This window comes from Perognathus longimembris, chromosome 28, assembly GCF_023159225.1.
Source record: "Perognathus longimembris pacificus isolate PPM17 chromosome 28, ASM2315922v1, whole genome shotgun sequence".
NCBI lineage: Eukaryota > Metazoa > Chordata > Mammalia > Rodentia > Heteromyidae > Perognathus > Perognathus longimembris.
The window spans coordinates 37,935,685-37,956,445 of NC_063188.1; the positions used below are offsets into that span (position 1 = coordinate 37,935,685).

At 39.3% G+C, this 20,761-nt stretch overlaps 2 protein-coding genes and 1 long non-coding RNA gene across 4 annotated transcripts in view; 2 read left to right on the plus strand and 1 right to left on the minus strand.

Moving 5' to 3' along the window:
- Nucleotides 1-20,761, minus strand: part of Bex5 (brain expressed X-linked 5) — an 851,362-nt gene that overhangs the window by 272,278 nt on the left and 558,323 nt on the right. The gene's annotated exons all lie outside the window — the stretch shown is intronic.
- On the plus strand, nucleotides 515-5,430 carry Bhlhb9 (basic helix-loop-helix family member b9). The gene is made up of 3 exons (XM_048336967.1): nucleotides 515-805; nucleotides 2,114-2,210; nucleotides 2,765-5,430. Exon 3 carries the CDS (start codon nucleotides 3,045-3,047, stop codon nucleotides 4,689-4,691), a length of 1,647 nt encoding a protein of 548 aa, XP_048192924.1. The 5' UTR covers nucleotides 515-805; nucleotides 2,114-2,210; nucleotides 2,765-3,044; the 3' UTR covers nucleotides 4,692-5,430.
- Nucleotides 14,355-16,495, plus strand: LOC125344318. Its single transcript, XR_007209461.1, has 3 exons — nucleotides 14,355-14,852; nucleotides 15,252-15,354; nucleotides 15,820-16,495. It is a non-coding gene; the product is annotated as an uncharacterized LOC125344318 (long non-coding RNA).

A 20,761-nucleotide genomic window follows, 5' to 3' on the forward strand; every position in this document is an offset into this window, starting at 1 on the left:
TGTATGAAGCAGGCAAAGCAAATCATGGCCGAGCCTCCAAGAGGCCCCCTGTCCCCACTGCTTGTTGCTGGGTGCTGATGTCACATGTCTCCACCCCATCTGTCTGCAGTCCAGACCCCCTGTGCCACTCTCCTGCAGGAAGAGGGAGGGCAAGGGAGACTGGCCTAGGGGAGGGGGGAAAGAGGAGCGGCGCTGCGCAGTCTGGGGTGCAAAGCACCAAGGGGCGGCTTTGGTATCCATCCGCTGCTCCCTCCAGCGCAGTGATTCCCGACCTGCCAATATTGCTTCCGCAGGCGCCCCAGCCCCTAGCCCTGGGCAAACACAGAGCCAGGGAGCCTAGCAGAAGCAGGGAAGCAAGGAGGTCGCCAGGTCTGAGTGTGCTGGGTGCAGGAAGGCAGGGCGCGTGGCGGGGCCCGCCCCTGAGACTGGGGCTGGCGCAGGCCCCGCCCACCCCGGGTCGGAACTACGGTTGGCCTGGGAGGGGGCGTCCCACGCTGACGCGGCCATATCCCTCCGCCCCTTTCCCGACAACCTGGACTTGAGCCTTCTCGCGGTGTCCCACTGGGCCCCTGCAGGCCAGCCTTTGTGCTAGCGCATGGGGGCGGGCCTCTTTCCGATTTGGCTCTCTGAGAAGGCGGTAGGAGTCCGGGAGAGCAGCTGCCTGAGGAGCGCTCATGGGGGAGGAGGAGCCTGTTTTCCTAGGCCCTGAGCCTGAAAAGGAGCAGTCCATTCTGGGTGGACTCTTAGTACTCGGCTGCTGAATATCACCAAGGAGCCTAGCCATCCCAGCGGATCCTCCAGCGAGGTGCGCAGTGTCCAGGACCCCGGAAACCAGAAGACGGTGACCCGCGGGGGTCTAGCCGGCCCAAGGTGGAGGGGGAGGCCAGAGTGGCTCCATGATTATCTGGAGCCAGTTGAGCTGACCATCTCCTAGCCAGCCCCCAGGGCGCCACTGTCCCACCCTGTATGGTTGATGTCCCCTGAGTGGGCCGAAGGGGGAGAGGCTCAAGGGAGAAATGGCGGCGAGGGGGCGGAGGCTTGAGAGGGGGTCAGGGAGGTCTCTTAGCTTGGGTCCAGCCGAACTGGTGGGAGGGAAGCCCTCTTCCCCACTTTGCTCGGGTTCCAAACAGGAGTCTCTTGGACTCTGATGCCCCGGAAGTACTATCCCTCCCTCAGACTCAAGAATCAGTCTCTTTTTTCCCCCTTTATTGTCAAAGTGAAGTACAGAGGACTTACATTTTCATATGTAAGACAGTGAGTACATTTCTTGTTCAACTTGTTACCTCTTCCCTCATGAAGAGTTAGTCTCTGTCTCCACAGTAAATCTGATGAAGAGGAAGGGGAAAAAATTTAATATTCAGTTACTTTTAGTACAGCATTGTTTTATTGCCTTCTAGATTTAGATTATCCTGCCCAATTTTGTTTAAGCTAGTGCCAAGGATGAAGAATTGGTTAAACTTCATAGCAATGGACCATGGAAAGAAACTATGATATTAACTTATGTTTGGTATTCAGAATCTGTTTTCTTAACACCCCAATCCACAGTAAGTAATATTTTGATATGTGGTAGTGGGAGTTGAGTAAAGGGAAGTCTTTCTAAAGGGTCACTTTGGAACATTTGTAGTCAGCCTGCTTATTCTGTGTCTGTTTCTGGAACCTGAAACATGATCATCTCCAGCCAATTCTCATAGTCCCTATAAGTTTTGTGCAGAAGCAGTCCCACAGAAGATGCCATGGTATTTATAAAAGTGAGCATCGGGGCTGGGGATATGGCCTAGTGGCAAGAGTGCCTGCCTCATATACATGAGGCCCTAGGTTCGATTCCCCAGCACCACATATACAGAAAATGGCCAGAAGTGGCGCTGTGGCTCAAATGGCAGAGTGCTAGCCTTGAGCAAAAAGAAGCCAGGGACAGTGCTCAGGCCCTGAGTCCAAGGCCCAGGACTGGCCAAAAAAAAAAAAAAAGTGAGCATATGGAGAGCTGTTAATTAGCTAGTTCCTGCTGCAAGAAAGTTGTGAATTTAATTTCTGGAAAAATTTCCATTAACCTGTATTTTCTATTTCTAGCATATGTTCCTGATATTTTGATGAATAACATCTTCCTTTTCTACAGGTTGTTACCTGCCTGGCCAGAGGACTCTTCTTTGATGGGAAGGATAGCATCGCCTAAGCACTCTTTGTTGGCAGATTGGCACAGGTGGTAAATTAAGGTAGGATCTAGGTGTGAGTGGAAAGGGGGTTTTGTGAAGATTATATTGAAATAATAGTGCCTTTCATCTTGCCTCTGTCCCACTGCTTTGTTAGGGAAAGAGAGATGTAGCTCTTGCTGGGAAGATGATTGACTTAAGAGTTAGGAAGAGGTATGACCAGATGACTTGAGGTCTTGGGAGAAAGGCTAAGGAATCATTTGGAAGTGGCAAAAAGATGGAAAACATTGAACATTGCCTTGAATATACTAGGTGTATGTTATAAACATTGCCATTGGTACTGTGCCAACCCCATCTTTCTTTCCCTTATTGCTGAATTCAGGGCCTGGCCACTGCCCCTGGGCTTTTGCTCAAGACTAGCATTCTGTCTCTTGAGCAAGAGCTCTACTTCAGCTTTTCTATAGTTAACTGGAGATAAGATTCTCATGGACTTTCCTGCCTGTGCTGGCTTTGAACTATGATAGTCAGATCTGAGTCTCCACAGAAACTAGGATTACAAGTGTGCACATACAGCAAAGTTGGAAATACTCAAAGGCCATTTGTTTCTTCTACTTCAGGTCTATCTCCAGTGGTGGCCTTGGATTGACAGAAGATCATCACTTTTTACAGGTCTGCTGTCAGACACCATCATCCTTCCTCAACCTGACTATGCCCTCTGTTCTGTCCATAATGTTGGTAGAGACTGTGTGTTTAGAAAAGGGACTGTGACTGCTAAACTGTCAACTGACTCCTAATCCTTGCTAACAAATTCGTCTCTGCTCCAGTAAAATTATAAAGACACTGACCTGGAATACACTGAGAAACTCACACTGAACTATATATAACTGGGATTGGACCATGACTGGGACAAAGAATAAGAGCAGAGCACATGCCAAAATTGTGAAAAGGGCAAGTGTACAAGGTAAAGCTGGAGAAGAGAAGGAAGCTACTGGTGTAGTCAAACCAGTAGCCAAGAGTGGCACCAAAGTCAAAGTCAAGGCTAAACCTAAAGCAGATGCAGTGAGAGAGATAAAAACAGTGTCTAAGAATAAGGTTGTTGCTGATATGAAGGAAAGAGCCTGGTCAGAGCCTAAGGTTCCAGTTAAAGCCATAGCAGATTTCGGTTGCAAGAATGAGAATGAGGCTACCAGTTTCAAACGTAAAGATAAGGCTGGTACTGATACGTGGTTCTGGGCTGGGGAAGAGGCTAGTATCAATTCCTGGTTCTGGAAGGGAGAAGAGGCTGGGAGTCGTTCCAGTGTTAAGGATGAAAATAAAGGTAATACTGGTGTCCAGAGTCGTGTTGAGGAATTGGAGCCTGTGGCCAGGCACAGCTGTAAGTCTAGGTCAGGCACTGAGGATGAAGAGGAGGAAGAGAATGTTATTGGGAACTGGTTTTGGGAAGGAGATGATTCCACTTATGACCCTAATCCTAAACCTGTATTCAGGATAGTAAAGCCTCAGCCAGTGGATGAAATTAATGAAAAAAATCGGCCCAAGGACTGGTCTGAGGTAACAATCTGGCCCAAAGCCCCTGCTGTAACTCCAGCAGTATTAGGATTTAGATCCCAGGTGCCATCAGAGACCAGACTCTCTTCATATATTGTTCTGTCCTCAGCCGAGGAAAACAATTGCTCTTTGCCTGGTGCAGCAGCCTGCTCTTCTAAGGGCACTCGTTCCAGTTCACAGCCTATCCCTGAGTACCCATTTGGTTCTGACCCTTGTATCCAGACCATAGATGAGATTAGGCACCAAATTAAGATCAGGGAAGTGAATGGAACTAAGCCATTTTCTTGCCCTTGCAAAATGGAACCCTACTTGGGTTCTGGGGAATTTGAAAAACTTGTTTATATACTTAAGACAACTACTGATCCTCTCATTCATAAAATTGCACAGATTGCAATGGGTATCTATAAGGTTCATTCATTTGCCCAAGAATTCATCAATGAAGTGGGTGTAGTGACACTGATTGAAAGCTTACTCAGTTTTCCCTCCCCTGAAGTGAGAAAAAAGGCTGTAATTACTCGAAAGCCTCCTTTTGGAGATGAAAAACAACATAGGATTGAATTACATGTTAAGCATATGTGTCAGGAAACTATATCTTTCCCTTTGAACTCACGTGGACAGCAATCTGGATTAAAGATACTAGGACAACTGACTACTGATTATATCCATCATTACATTGTCGTCAGTTACTATTCAGAACTTTTTCATTTTTTGTCTCAGGGAAATCATAAAACTAGAAATCTTGTTTTGAAAATACTCTTGAATATGTCTGAAAATCCAGCTGCAGCCAGAGACATGGTCACTATGAAGGCACTGACAGCATTTAAACTTATTTTTAACCCAGAAGAGGCAAAAGCCAATCTTGTTAGTGCTGTGGCCATATTTATTAACATAAAAGAGCATATTCGAAAGGGCACAATTGTAGTTGTTGATCACTTGAGTTATAATACACTTACAGCTATTTTCTGTGAAGTTAAAGCAATTATTGAAGCAATGTAAAATGAGCTAGAAATGAAAGAATACTGAAAATACCAAACATTAAATTTTACATCTTTTGATGCAGTGTTATCTGTTACAGGATCTACCTTGGTGTATCAAATGAATATTATGTCTTGAGATGACAATGTTTGTAGATTTTTTTTAATCTTGTCTGGAGTGGCAGATTTTTTGATATTGTACTTAAAAAATAGCAAACCAGTTCATCATAAGTAAACTAGTTTGATCATTAGTATCTGCTTGGATCTATTTGTAGCATTAAATGGCAAAGTTACTGATTTGAAATCTAGTTGTAGAAATAAGGCATATACATACATAAAAATAACCAATAATACCTACTGTGTGTGTGTGTATGTGTATGTATACATATACATATGCTCTTTGCCAATGCGTCCTCACATTGCGCGGAGACAGGGTTTATTATAGGCTGTTTGATATAAGAGAAATTTCTATTTTTCTCCTATTACAGCTGTAGCAAATAGTCATTCTCTAACATAGAATTGGCCCTGAATCTCAAGACAAAATGCACAGTTTACTTTCTCTTCTGCAACTACCTTTATAACTCTTAAATTTTAAGCTTATTTCATTTATGACAACCCTCTTCCAATCTGTCAGACTACTGTCACCATATTTATAAATTTTTTTCCTTTAACAGTTACCTATGTTACATTCTTTTTTTTCTTGTTAGCGTACATTAGTTATGCAAAGGATGATTTCACTATTAAAATTTTCAATTGTTACATTTCCATGGGTACTTACTTAAGAGGTATCTTATCAAGAATTAGAGGCATTGAATACTTATATATTTCCACAGCTGAGAAGTGGCATACTTGTTTTGGTGTGTGTGTGTGTGAGAGAGAGAGAGAGAGAGACAGAGACAGAGAATTGTACAGAGGTTTGAACTCAGGGCCTGGGTGCTTCCACTAAACTTTTTAGCCCAAGACTAGTGCTCTTTGAGCCACAGCTCCACTTCTTTTTTTTCTTTCTGGTTTTGGAGAAGAGTGTCTCATGGACTCTCCTGTCTGGGCTGTCTTTGAACCACAGTCCTCAGATTTCAGCCTTCTGAGTAGCTAGGAGTACAGGTGTGAGCCACTGTTGCCTGGCAGGCATAACTGTTTTACCCGACACCAGAACCCCTCTAACATACCACCCTGCTGTTCTTCATATTTTTGGTTGATTGAATTCAAAGCTCAGAGACTGTTTGGTTATAGTGGTTTAATTTTGCAATGGATAATGTCCCTGACAGGTGTTACAGTTCTTACCCTCCTTCCAATCCATTGGTCCATTAGCATTTATGTCTGGAGGTATGAGAAAAGTCTGAGGTGAATGTGTATATTTTACCTGGCATCATATGACAGATGGTAGGTATCCAAAATTTTGAATAAATAAGTTGTAGATGTAGAGGCATCAGAATATAAAACTTGATATGCACCCTTCCTTCTTTCCATATAGACTTTACCCCTGAAAAGCTAGAATCATTCTGTACATTTTTTCATGCCCTGCATTGAAAGAATACTAGTTTTTTGCTTTTTTCCTCATAAAATCATATACCGCAGTTTTAAAAATCATTGTCCTTGTATGTTATCTGAAAGGCCAGAAAAGCTCAGAAAAACCCAGTTTCTACAATTCTAGTAGCCAAAATTGAGGTTTAACTGGGGAAATTGAGAACAAATTGGAGAAATTTGAAACAAGGAAAGCCAGGAGAAAGGCTAACTCAAAACCATCTCAGAACCCTTGGGCTAAGTTTGAATTCTCTGAGACTTGTGGTAGAAATTACAACCCTTGAGAGATAGGGAGAAAGTATATTTTGAAATTTTTCAGATAGTTATGGAACAAAAACGAGATTATACTGTAAATACTACTCTTGATTTTTTTTTCCTCCACTGACTATATTGTTATGCCAAGTTGCGAAACGACCACCAAGAAAGCCACCGAGACTCAGTCATTCCGAAATGCAAAAGCAAGGCAAGACTTTATTCAGGCGAGTTGCAACTCGGGCCTCGTCCTACCCACCGACACTGCAGAGGTTAGGAGGAAGCCCCGAGCTGCGATTGCACAGGGCTTATAAAGGCAAAAAACAAAGTTACAGCCATCAGGTGTTCAAGTAAGACAAAAAACAAAGTTACAGCAATCAGGTGTTCAAGCAAGCAAGATTAGGACACGGGTACAAATCTGATTGGCTCAGGGCTCGAGGTATTCTGGGGGCGGTTAGAGTTAAGCATTCCCAGCGGTTAGAGTTCTTGACCGGCTGGGCCCTAATAAGCTTGTCCTGGGTTTGCTCAAAGGGCCTGCTTATCTCAGGTTCGCATGGTAAAGTGGGGCCTTACTTCAAAGTCTGGCTCTTCATTGTGAACATATTTCTATGTCAACAATATGCTTCTACAAAATATTTTTAATCACTTCATGATTTTACTGTGATAACAGTTGGTGTAAAGTGTTATAGTTTTTTCATTGGATATTCAATGTGATATGTGTGCAAATTTATTTATTTGCAGAATTAAGGAGTGTAGAATTCACCATCTTACCTTTTCCTCTTAAAAGTTATCTTTACAATTAAGTGCTATACAGATCTACTACATGCTTTTTACTTAATAGCGTTATTGAGATTTTACTAACATACATGAAATTGTATATTTAAAGCACACCATTTGGATAAGTTTTGACATAAATATATGAAACAGTAACTACAAGCTAGTAAACAACTATCACCCCCAAAGCTTCTATATGTCCCTGTAATTCCTCCTTCCTATTTTTTCTGTGTCCCTCTAACTCAAGGCAGCTACTGATATGCTTTGTGAACACAATCATTTTTCATTTTCTGTAATCATATATATATATATATATAAATGGAATCATACTTCATGTGGTCTTGGAAGGGGGAATCTGGCTTATTTCACTAAGCCAAATTATTTGAGTTTCATTTATGTCATGTGTCTCAATAGGATGCCATGTAGGAGTAGTCCACAATATGGCTTTAACAAAATTTGTTTATTTACTAAACTGTTAATGAGCATCAAGTTCAGAATTTAGTCATTACAAGTAAAGCTGCTATGAGAATTCATGTAGAAATGTTTCAATTGGTGTACACTTTTATTCCTTCTGGATAAATACTAATATATTTAACATTTTCCAAAGTAGTGATACTATTTTACATTCTAACAGCAGTTTATAAGAGTAATGATTCCTCTACTTCCTTGCTAGTATTTGCTGTGGCCAGTCTTTTAAGATTTTATCCATATTTCATAGTACTAGCTTGCATTTCTAGTAATGATATTGACTGTCTTTTCATATGTATATTTGTCATCCCTGTATCTTCGGTGAAATATGTCTAAATCTTTGTCCATTTAAAAAGTTTTAGTTTTTGATTTTTGTAGTTGCTTTTAAGAGATTTTGTATGTAATGTGATGCATATAAAATGATACAAGTGTGTTGTCAAATATATTTTGCAGATATTTTCTCACAATCTGTGATATATCTATTCTATTAATGATGTCTTTTGAACAGAGTTTTTGATTAGTAGCAATTATTTTGCTCATTTGACCTTGATGTTACTTATAAGAAATCATTACCCGATCAAGGACACAGAAATATTATCCTTTATTGCCTTCTAGAAGTTTTATAGTTTTAGGATTTGCAGTTAGGACTGTGATCTACTTTGAGTTCATCTTATACATGGTGCAAGTTATATCAAAGTTCATATTTTGTCCTAGCCATATCCAACTGTTTTAGTACCATTTACTAACTGGACTCTCCTTTGAGCTGCCTTTGCCTTTTTGTCAAAAATAAGTTGCTCCCATATATTCAGGTCTATTTCCATGTCTATACTGTTGCATTTATCTTTTTCTGTATCTTGATCCCAATACTACTTTGTCTTGAAATTAGGCAGCATAATTCTTTGAACTTTATTCTTTTTTGGAGTTATTTTGCTGTTTTGTATTTCTATAGGAGCTTTAGAAATTTGTCAATTTCTACAAATATTCTAGCTAATATTTTGATGAGTATAACTTTGAATCAATAGATAAATTTGGCAACATCGGACATCTAACAGTATTGAATAAAGATATCTCACTTTTGCTAAGTATCTTTTATTTACTCCCAGGAGCATTTTTACTCATGTGATATTAGTTTTCAGCAGGTGCATATGTTCTTTTTATGGCCGTATCGCATATAATTCAGCCCCTTGGTGATGAACACTTACAAGTTTTTTTTTCCTATGAGAATTGAGACCACAGTGAATGTCTTTGTTCATGTCTTCACATCTATATGAAGATGTACTAAGGTAGATTTCTTGTAATGGGACTGCTTTGTTTAAAAGACCATATAAAGCTATTTTTTGTAGCTGAATTCTGCCACAAACATACCTGCATTTGAACATGTTGGGTTTTTCATCACAGTGTGAGAGAAAACAGATCTTGGGAGGCTTCAGTAAGAAATGACTTAGATGATTTGAGAAAGTATTTAAGGAAGTGAGGCTTTGCTATAGATCGAAACAGTCCAAGAGATATCTCCTTTGATACCTTTTTAAAAAACTTAATTGTGAAGGTGATGTACAGAGGGGTTACAGTTATATGTATAAAGTAGTGAGTACATTTCTTGACTAACTTGTTCCCCTCTCCCTTATTTTTCTCTCAATTTTCCCTCCTCCATCCCCCCCCAAGTTGTACAGTTCATTTCCAACATATTGTCATAAGAGTATTGCTTTTGCTTTGGTTCACCCTTTGTTCTTTGTCTCACGATTTTGTTGTTCCCTTTCCCTTCCCCAATTCAGATAAACATATATACAATACCCAGGTTACCAAAATCAAATGCATTGACTATAGGGGATAAACTATAGGGGAAAAAATAGCTTCACATACTACATTAAAAACAACAACAACAGCAACATCATCTTGTTTACATATCTTGGAGTTCATTTTGCTTAGCTTCATCTTATATGATCTTATGTACATAGCTACTGAGCTACTGTGATCCTCTGCTAGGACTATCTTAGACATTTACTAGTTATTACAAATGACGGAAACGATAGAATCTACATTTCTTTGGGTCTCAAGTAAATCTTGTTCTGTATGTGGGGAATACTTAACTAAGGCAAAATATTTGGATTTTTGTGACGGAGACAGTTTTTTTCCATTTATACTTGCTTACAGAGTGCCCTTAGTTTTGATTTAATATATTACAGTCACAGGATAACCTCATATGAAGTTAAAGTTCTATGAAATCATTATAATTGATAAGAGAACACAAAGGCCTACCTGTGAGTTCCATGGCAGGTCTTTGGTGTCAGGGGCTGCATTTATTTTTCTCATGGATATTTATAAATTCCTACTCAACCCATAGAAAATGAATGTTTATCTCTGTATAATCTTGCCCAATATTTGTCATCAATATTTTAAGCTTTCCTTTTCATATGCAGAAACCTATTTTTTTTTACTTAAGAGTTCAGGTTTTTAATCACTATTATGTTGGTTCTCTAGATTTCAGTTTGGTATATACCATCCTTCTTTGTACAATTCTTTTTCTCTGCATGCCAGTATTTGGGCTTGAACTCATAGTCTTTGCACTCACCAGTTTATTTTATTTTTTCAGAATTATTTTATTATCTTTAAGTAAAAGAAAAGGATATCTCTTACAACACATTGAAAAGGTCCCATACCTTTGCAAAGATTAAACCTTCATCTAACATGTACCACATTTTCTTTTTTCATTCTTCCTTTGATGGGCTCTAAGGGTCACCATAAGACCCCATTACCACTGATTATTCTGTGATATAAAAAGCTGAGCACTTAAATACTACTAAGCATCCACCTATTATATAAACAAAACAATGAGATGTGAAGCACAAGATATTCACCAAAGCAATTCCTCATTTTAAAGATCAAAGTTGAGAACTGCGGGCTGGGAATATGGCCTAGTGGCAAGAGTGCTTGCCTCGTATACATGAAGCCCTGGGTTCAGTTCCCCAGCACCACATATATAGAAAACGGCCAGAAGTGGCACTGTGGCTCAAGTGGCAGAGTGCTAGCCTTGAGCAAAAAGAAGCCAGGGACAGTGTTCAGCCCCTGAATCCAAGGCCCAGGACTGGCCAAAAAAAAAAAAAAAGTTGAGAACTGAATGTTAGTTCCTTGGACAGCAGCTACCTTTGCCTCTAGAAATTGTATTCATGCAAAAGTATCTTCAATGGATTGCAGTTTGGAACATTCAAAACTATTATGGAAGCAACAGGTTGAATTCAAGCAGGTCTTTTCTTCAATTTTTATTCATTCCCACCACAAATCAGGCAAACCTCATAATTCAAATGAAGCAATTCAAACTGCACATGGGTGTTTCTCAAATGTACTGTACATGCAATCATATTTTGCATTTGCTGTCTTATTAAATACTGAGATCTTAATTGATGAACCAATTTAAATGATACTTCAATCATTTGATATATTTTATACAATATTTTGTTGAATAGTTAAGAAAATAATTAGAAATTCCTTTAATTACCTGGAAATTTGAAAATAATAGTCATTATATAAGCATTTATAAATACTTCATTTTCTCTGAGACTTACGTTGTATTTTACTGAAATGTATACTCTTGCATTGATTTTAAATTATTCTGGTCTTATAATTTGTTTAAGTACAAAACAAAGCGAAATGACTCTGTCATGCTTCTTCTGAATGTCCATTAGGACTAGGTGGTATTATTACTGTATTTTTAAATTCTTGGTGTCAGGAAGTTTGAATTCAAGACATGCTTTCCAAGCAAGCATTCTACTTACTGCACAAGCCATGCTCCAGTCCTTTTGCTTTTAGTTTGTTTTTCAGTGTCTCACTTATTTTTTTGCCCTAGCTATCCTCAGACCATAATCTTCCTATCTCTACCTACCACATGGCTCAGATTACAGGCTTACACTGTTTCTGAGGGAAGTAAGGAGAGATGGAATGACTTACTTGTCATAAAGTGAAAGCATGGTGGCTATAACCTCAGAATTCAGATCACAAAAATCTTATTGCAGTATTCTCTTCAGCAGAATCATTATTTTGCTTTATTTAGAAGGATCTTTCTGTACTTTAAAGAACACAATACCATGTCCTCTTGCTTCTATGCCACTGGTAGAGAAAATAAGAAGACAGGACTCAAAGACACCTAATAGTTACTTAGACATTCATGTTCTTAGTGCTGAACATGGTAGTGCATGCCTGTTAACCCTAGGACTTGGGAAGCACAGGGATGTAGATTATAAATTTAAGACCAGCTTGGCTGTATGACATACCATTTCCTGAATTTTGTCTCTGTTCCCTAAAAGAAACTGTTTCAGAGATAGTCACTTACCCAAAATATTAACAGCTTTAAGTGGTAGCCTAACTGTTTCATTATGAGCCTGAAACATTTTATATTTACACTTATAATGTTATGTTTCAATGCCCATATATCTCTATTATGTGCTGGTAAAATATCTATTAGTTAATTCATGGGGAAATTCGTTTGTTGAATGTAAAGCACTGGCCGAAAGATGCTGCTTTACAAACTATAATTAGACTTTTCTCCTGCCAGTTGTGTAAAATAAAAAGAAAATTCAAATGAGTATTTTGCCAATTATATTTTATCTATTTGTCTTTTTATGACTATGCATTAATCTTATAAAACTGGTTTTCATTATGCAGCTTAATTTATGTACATAATGTGCTTTGATCATATTCACACCCCATTACTCTCATTTGTACTCTTCCTCCTTATATAAGTTCCCTCCCTTTTCCAAATAGTCTCTCTTCTTTTCTACTTTCAGGAACCAGACAAGGAGGTCCACCCTCCCTACTCTTCAACATAGTACTGGAATTCCTAGCAAGAGCAATAAGGCAAGAGAAAAAAAACATAAAGGGTATCCAAATAGGGAAAGAAGTAAAACTCTCTGTCTTTGCAGATGACATGATCCTGTATTTAAAGAAACCAATACATTTCTCCCCTGAGTGACTTGAGCTGATTCAAAACTTTGGCAAAGTAGCAGGGTATAAAATTAACTCACAGCTGGCCACGCTGGGTCACACTTGCAATCCTAGCTACTCAGGAGACAGATCTGAGAATTACAGTTCGAAGTAAGCCAGGGCAGAAAAGTCCCTGTGAAACTATTATCTCCAATTAGTCACTCAAAACCAGGAAGTGGTACCGAGGCTAATGTGGCAGAGTGTTAGCCTTGAGAACAGAAAGGCTTAGAGACAGCACCCAAGTCCTGAGTTCAAGCCCCACAACCAACAACAACAACAACAAAATTCAACCTACAAAAGTGAGTAGCTTTTCTATATGCCAACAAAGAGAAGACCGAGACTGAAATCAGGAAAGCAACTGAAAAACCAGAGTGATTCCATTTTGAAAAAGAGGCAGCCATGTTAGAATTACAGCTGATTCTGAGAAGCTGAGAGTGCAGTCACTGGGAAAAATCACAACTATGTGCCCATCCAGTAGCCGGCCAAACAACAGATAGGGGGCAAGCTGACCTAGCCAAGAATAAATCGTTGCTGTTTTGAAACATGCAGATGGCCCCTAACCAACATATCAGGCATTGCTGAAGGTCGACCAATAGGATAGCTTCCAACATGGGTAGCCCCTAAAGTTGTTTGTTCACCTGTATAAAAAGTGTGCAATCCCCTTTCTCAAGGCCCTTGTCTCTCAGCTGCGTCTGGTGAGCACGTTGGCCCGAGTGCGCATTCACTAATAGACCGGTACCTTTGCTTTTGCATTGATCTTGGTCTCAGTGGTCTTTGGGGTATCAGGATTTGGGCACAACACAGCTCCATTTGTAATAGATTTAAAAAAAATCTAGGATGTGAAGGACCTATCAAAGATGTGAGGGACCACTATTGTGAAAAACTTAAAAATCTGAAAGAAAAATTGAAGCAGATTGAAGGAAATGGAAAAACTTTGTATGTTCCTGGATGGGAAGAATTCACATTGTGAAAAAATGGCAATACTGCCCAGAGTAATTTACAAATTCAGTGTAATACCTACCAAAATCCCAACAACTTTCTTCAAAGAAATAGAGAAAGCAATCCAAAAATTCATATAGAATAGTAAAATGGTAAATTCTATATGTATATATGTACACAAAAATGTGTTTTATTTTTAACCAAAACAAAGGGAGGGATGAGAAATGCAACAGCAAGATTTATCAAAAGTATTTACTGCTTTGTGACATGTGGTTAACTCTTTGAAGGAAGCACTTCAAACATGTTTGTTGATTTGGGCAATTTATGGTGGAAAGAATTTCTCTTCCCACCAGGGACTTGAAGAGAAACTTCATCCAATGGATTTCTTTCCATTCATCTCTCTCATTCATTATTCCTGGAGATGGGGTGGTTTCTCAGAAGCCCTTTACCCGGTCGTCATCAATACAAACAGCTCCTCTCCCTTTGCTAGGAGGACTTGATTAATTTCTTTAACAGGATATACTCTATGAATATATTTTCATTCTATGACAAAATATTTTCTCCCAGCCAGAAACTATTGAATCTGAGCAGAATCAGTTCTAGCTACTTCCCAGAAGCAGCCCTTCCCCAAAGGAGCGTCTACCTCCATGTTTCTCTGTACTAATCCATCAGCCTCAGAACGAGACTTATCAGATTTCAGTGCCCTGGGAAATTGTGGACTATACATCTAATATGTGCATTGCAGCTTTGACTCCTTTCCTTTACAGCTTCAGTGTGTCTGTGGAAACAGGCTGATCAGTACATTTGAAGAGGAACGTAACTTTTTGAAGACAAACCTTCCTAGTGATAAAAAATATGTTAGATCTTTACCCTGCTAGTGGAGAGTGTGAGCTACCAATATGAATACCCCGAGGGTCAACATGATCTGGAGAGCTTGTGGAAAGAAGAAAAGTACTGGCACATTTCTCTTTGCTATGAGTCCATACCACTCCTATGTGTTTTCATAAGGGTAGAGAGAGGAAAGAGTGATGATACTATTTTTATTCAAAGGAAGTCACCACTCATCCCTTTTCTTCATGGGCTCTATATTTCCTGTTCCATTATTTTACTCCTGTTTTACAAGATAAAATCATGCTTCATTTGAGCTTCTGAAGGGTAAGAGAAAATCCTCATTCTCAGGATACTACAGTGATTGTTGGGGGATCTTCCTGGATAGATGGCAGATCCCAGGACTTCAGGATGTTCTTGTCTCATGGTGAGTCCCTTCACTCTTAACTTCACATGGAAGTACATAAATGTGATATGTGTGAATGCCATTGCTTTGTGGCAGAGTGGTACAAGCCCAACACAAGTGGAGGCCAAGCACATGGAGGATGAGCCAGCGCCCAGTTCTTGGCCTCCTGAGCCTGAGTTTCCTCATCCTGTTCTCATGCCAGATATGTGTTGTTATTCTGTTCTCACTAGGGGCCCCTGCAGTCATAAATGGCTGTGTAGAAGGAATGAGGAAGGGACAGGGCAGATAGAGAGCCAGAGGGTGGCCCCTGGAGGACCTGCTGTTTTCTGCCCTCATCCCTTGGAGGAGTTGGGAAAAGGACAAAAATCATCACCCTGTTTCCTGTTGATCCACACACTGTCACCTTCCTAACTTCTACAGTAAAATTCGGGAACCAATCAATACACATGACCCCACTGTTGTGTCTCATGGCCCAAAGGATTTCATCTCCACCACAATCTTCCCTACCATGAGGGGCTGTTGAGTGAGTAACCAAGGGATACAATACTGGGGAATCTGAAAACAATCAACTTTCAGATGGGAAGCTGCTGGTTATACTGGGTGAGAGCAAGAAATGGATCCTCATTCCCATGTGAGTACTTGAGTGGAAATGGTCTTAGCCTCTGTCAGCTGAGCTTGGCTGTCTGTGAAATGAGCCTCACTATACCTTTGTCACTCCACCTGAGGGGAAATGAGGAAACCTCTGAAGTGTCCATGGGGCACATGGAGCTTTCCCCCAGGGGCAGACACCAATGACCCCGAACCATGCATGAGCTTTGATGCTCAGAGCGCCTCTGGAAAGAGCAACAAGTGATGAGATATATCCTAGAATATGTGGACTTTGGGCTGATACCATGTAGTACACTGGATTACCTGTGTGGGATGGGAAAGGGGAGAGTCACATAATTTTTACTCACCTGCTTTCTTGTCCCCTTATTTTACTATCTAGTTTGACACCAGAAGAGCAGTTTCCCATTGACTCCAAGGAAGAAGGGACATGACAGAACAGGAAAATATGGATTCTTGATGAAAGATTGGAATCAATATACCAAGTATCCCTCACTACAGGACCAAGGCTGTTCTGGCCTCACCCCAGCACCGTGCTACCAAACAACAGCAGCCTGAACTTTGCCTCAGAAAACACAGTTTATATTTGGAACCACTGCTGAAGTTGAGTTGACTTTTAAAATCAGAATAGTCATATGTTAGGCAAAATCTCAGCTGACACTCAGAATGTTCAATTTTGTGTAATATCTTTCCCCATGAGTGTGGGCAGAACCTGGGAAACATGATGAGATACCACTTCCATGATTACGTTCTTTTGTATAGGTGAGTCTGAGCTAAATAAGCTCTTTATAAGCAGAGAATTTTCTCTGGTGAGCAGAGGAGGAAAAGTTAGAGATTCAAAGCATGGGAAAGTGCAGCGTTGCTTAATAGGAGATATGGTGGGCACATGGCGAAGAACTGGGTAGTCCTTAGGTGCTGAGAGCACCCCTGGGTGACAGCCATCAAGGGAATGGAGACTTCAGTTTCGTTAGTCATTGGGGAATGATTTCTATAGCAACATAAGTGGTATTGAAACCAGATTTTACCTAAAGCCTTCAGATTACACCTCACCAAATCTGTGCTGATGCCTTAGACTCCAGCCTTGTGAGACTCTGAGCAGAGAATGACGTTATGTCCTGCCAGATTTCTGACCTACAGACCTGGGAGCTAAAGAGGGGTAGATGTCAGTCACTGCACTTGTGATTAAACACCTAGAAAATCAATGAGTTCCAGTTAAGTGAAATCCATACTGAATGCATGTATGTTTATATATACACATACACAATGTGGGGTGTGTGTGTGTGTGTGTGTGTGTATGTGTGTGTGTGTGTATAGGATAATTGTAGGGAATAAAGCACATAAGAGCTTCTGCTAATGCTTGATGTGTTGAAGATTGTGAATAGACCATAGTTGGCTTGAATATACTGTCCAATTCTAAATGGGCAAAGGATTATTTATCAATCAGAGCCTAAACCTATTAGAAATTCAAGTAGGGTGTGTTAAACTTTCATCAATCTATATATTGCTAAATCTTTGGGGCTGCTATCAATATGAGAATTTTTGAAATTAAGGTTGTTATCAACATTTGTTTGTGAGTCTTTTGATAGAAATGTACTTTTATTCTCTAGGGTAAATACTTAGATGTGCAATGGCTGATATGTTATCACAAGTGTAAGTTTAACATTGTGGAACACTACCCACCTGTTCAGTCCTTTTAAATTTACCTATTCATGTGAGATTGTAATAGTATATTCTCGTTTTAATTTTTCTAATTATTAATATTTTCAGCATCTTTTCATATGCTTAGTTGATAGTTATGTATCTTCTGAGGTGGGGTAGTTATCCAAATAATTTGCCTATAATTATTGGAGAGTTTTTTTCCTGCTGAAATTTTTTTTATATATTTAATTTTTTTCAAATTTTTATTATCAAACTGATGTACAGAGAGGTTACAGTTTCATGCATTAGGCATTGGATACATTTCTTGTACTGTTTGTTATCTTGTCCCTCATACCCCCCCTCCTCCCCCTTTCCTTTCCCCCCCCCCTGAGGTGTTCAGTTCACTTACACCAAACAGTTTTGCAAGTATTGCTTTTGTAGTTGTTTGTCTTTTTTTTTACCCTGTGTCTCTCAATTTTGGTATTCCCTTTCAATTTCCTACTTCTAATACCAGTATACACGGTTTCCAATATACTCAGATAAGATTACAGATATAGTGTAGGTACAACCACAGGAAGGTGATACAAGAACATCATCAATAATAGAAGCTACAGATACACATGGGACGTTGAAAGTGGTTACAACTGTGATATAACAATTGTTTCCATAACATGGAGTTCATTTCACTTAGCATCATCTTAGGTGTTCATAAGGGTATAGCTATTGGGCTCTTGTGATGCTCTGCTATGACTTGCCTAAACCTGTGCTAATTATTCCCAATAAGGGAGACCATAGAGTCCATGTTTCTTTGGGTCTGGCTCACTTCACTTAGTATAATTTTTTCCAAGTCCTTCCATTTCCTTACAAATGGGGCAATGTCATTCTTTCTGATAGAGGCATAAAATTCCATTGTGTATATGTACCACATTTTCCTGATCCATTCGTCTACTGAGGGGCATCTGGGTTGGTTCCAGCTTGCTAAAATTTTTTGTGTGCCAGTCCTGGGACTGGAGCTCAGAGCCTGGGTGTTGTCCCTAAGCTTTTTTTTTTTTTTCAAATTTTTATTATCAAACTGATGTACAGAGAGGTTACAGTTTAATACATTAGGCATTGGATACATTTCTTGTACTGTTTGTTACCTTGTCCCTCATACCCCCCTCCCCCCTCCCCTTTACCCTATCCCCCCTGAGGTGTTCAGTTCACTTACACTAAACAGTTTTGCAAGTATAGCTTTTGTAGTTGTTTGTCTTTTCTTACCCTGTGTCTCTCAATTTTGGTATTCCCTTTCAATTTCCTACTTCCAATACCAGTATACACGGTTTCCAATATACTCAGATAAGATTACAGATATAGTGTAGGTACAACCACAGGAAGGTGATACAAGAACATCATCAATAATAGAAGCTACAGATACACATGGGACGTTGAAAGTAGTTACAACTGTGATATAACGATTGTCTCCATAACATGGAGTTCATTTCACTTAGCATCATCTTAGGTGTTCATAAGGGTATAGCTATTGGGCTCTTGTGATGCTCTGCTATGACTTGCCTAAACCTGTACTAATTATTCCCAATAAGGGAGACCATAGAGTCCATGTTTCTTTGGGTCTGGCTCACTTCACTTAGTATAATTTTTTCCAAGTCCTTCCATTTCCTTTCAAATGGGACAATGTCATTCTTTCTGATAGAGGCATAAAATTCCATTGTGTTTATGTACCACATTTTCCTGATCCATTCGTCTACTGAGCGGCATCTGGGTTGGTTCCAGATTCTCACTATGACAAATTGTGCTGCGATGCTTTTTTTCTTAAGTGTTCTACCACTTGTGTCACAGCTCCACTTCCAGAATTTTAGGTAGTCAATTGGAGGTAAGAGTCTCGTGGACTTTCCTACTCATGCTGACTCTGAACTCACTGTGATCCTCAGATCTCAGCCTCCTGAGTAGCTGAGATTACAGGTGTGAGCCACTGGTGCTCAGCTCTTACTGCGTTTTGTTAGCTTTGTTCTAGATCTCAGATGTGAGCCTTTTGTTAGATATATGAGTTTCAAATATTTTCTTTGATTCAGAGGCTCATCTTTTAATTTACTCAATAGTGTCTTTAGAAGTTTTTGAGATTTAGGTTTTATATTTTTATTTATCATCCAGCTTGAGTTGACTTTTGTATTGGGTGCAATAGGTGTACCACATTATATTTGTACATATGGATATTCAATAGTTCTAACTCAACACATAGAAAAGATAGTTTGCTTTATTAAACTGCTTTTACACCATTGTAAAAAAATTAGTTTTGTTATATTTGTGAGTCAACTTCTGGTTGACCATTCTACTATTTGGTCTACTTTTCTACTTTCATACCCACAGTGGACAGTCTTGATTGCTGTAATTTTTAATTAGTCTTGAGATCAAATAATGTTTGTCCAATTTTGTTTGTTTGCAAAGCTGTTTTCATAATCTAGGCCTCAGACTGGAGACATTGCTTAAATGGTTTAGCACCAGCCATGAACAAGAAAACTGAGCAAGAGCGAAAGGCCTTGAGTTCAATCCTGGATACAGGCATAGTCTAAGTCCTTTGTATTTCCACATGCTTTTTAGAATTAACGTGTCAGTTCATTTTAGAAACACGTATTATTATTCTAAGTGTTGTACTGAATATATCAATCAATCTAGAGTGTGCACCACAGTGATACTGAATTGTCCAAACCATTAAGACAGTGTGCATCTTTATTTCTTTAGATCTTTAATTTATTTTAGCATTTTTGTAGTGTTTAATGTATAGATCTTGCACATGTGTGGGTAGGTTACTCATAGGTATTCTGTACTTCCTGAGGCTTTATAAATGCCAGTAATTAATATTTCTGTGTTTTCACTGGCTGTTATCAAACACATGTTAAATAAACAGTCGCTGTTGACTAATGCTTTGGGTTCAGTTTTTCCTTGGGTTGCTTACTCTACAATGGAAAATGTACTTGATGATTAATACAAATTTTTCATTATTTTGATGTCAGCTTTTTGAAATGGTGCACAATGTACCAAAACAGCAAGAAAAACTATTTAGAGACAAATCTATGGAACACAGGAAATCTATAAGATAAATAGTTTATTAGCTTGCAACTGTATATGTGATCAAAATTGGCTCTGTTGAATTATAGGATTTTTAAAATTAACATTCTTCCAGCAGTCCATTTTAGTGAATTCTTGGGACTGTGAGTGGTGAGAAAAAAAAGAATGAAATTACAATATACTACTGCATCCTTATAAGAATAAATAAAGTCAAGCCAGGCACTAGTGGCTCATGCCTGTAACCCTAGCTACTCAGAAGGCTGAGGTGCGAGGATCACTGTTCAAAGCCAACTTGGGAATAAAAGTCCTTAAGACACTTATTACCATCAACCAACAAAAATCAGGAAGTGGAGTTGTGGCTCAAGTGGTAGAGTGCCAGTCATGAGTATAAAAACTAAGAAACAGCACCTAGCCCCCCCAAAAAACAGGTACACCCATTTCAAAACAGTTCATTTATGGATATGTATATATGCATGTATGTATGAAGTCTATATTACTGAAACTGACAAGAATATATATTGTAAGTAACTCTTGAGATTTTTAATTTAATACAGTTCCTAGAATGTATTATTATGAAAAACCAGTTGTTTTCTTTCCCTAGATTTCCTTGACTAGCGTGATTA

What these genes read in the sequence shown, in the direction of transcription:
- Bhlhb9 (XM_048336967.1), top strand. Translation starts at nt 3,045, where the DNA reads ATGACTGGGACAAAGAATAAGAGCAGAGCACATGCCAAAATTGTGAAA.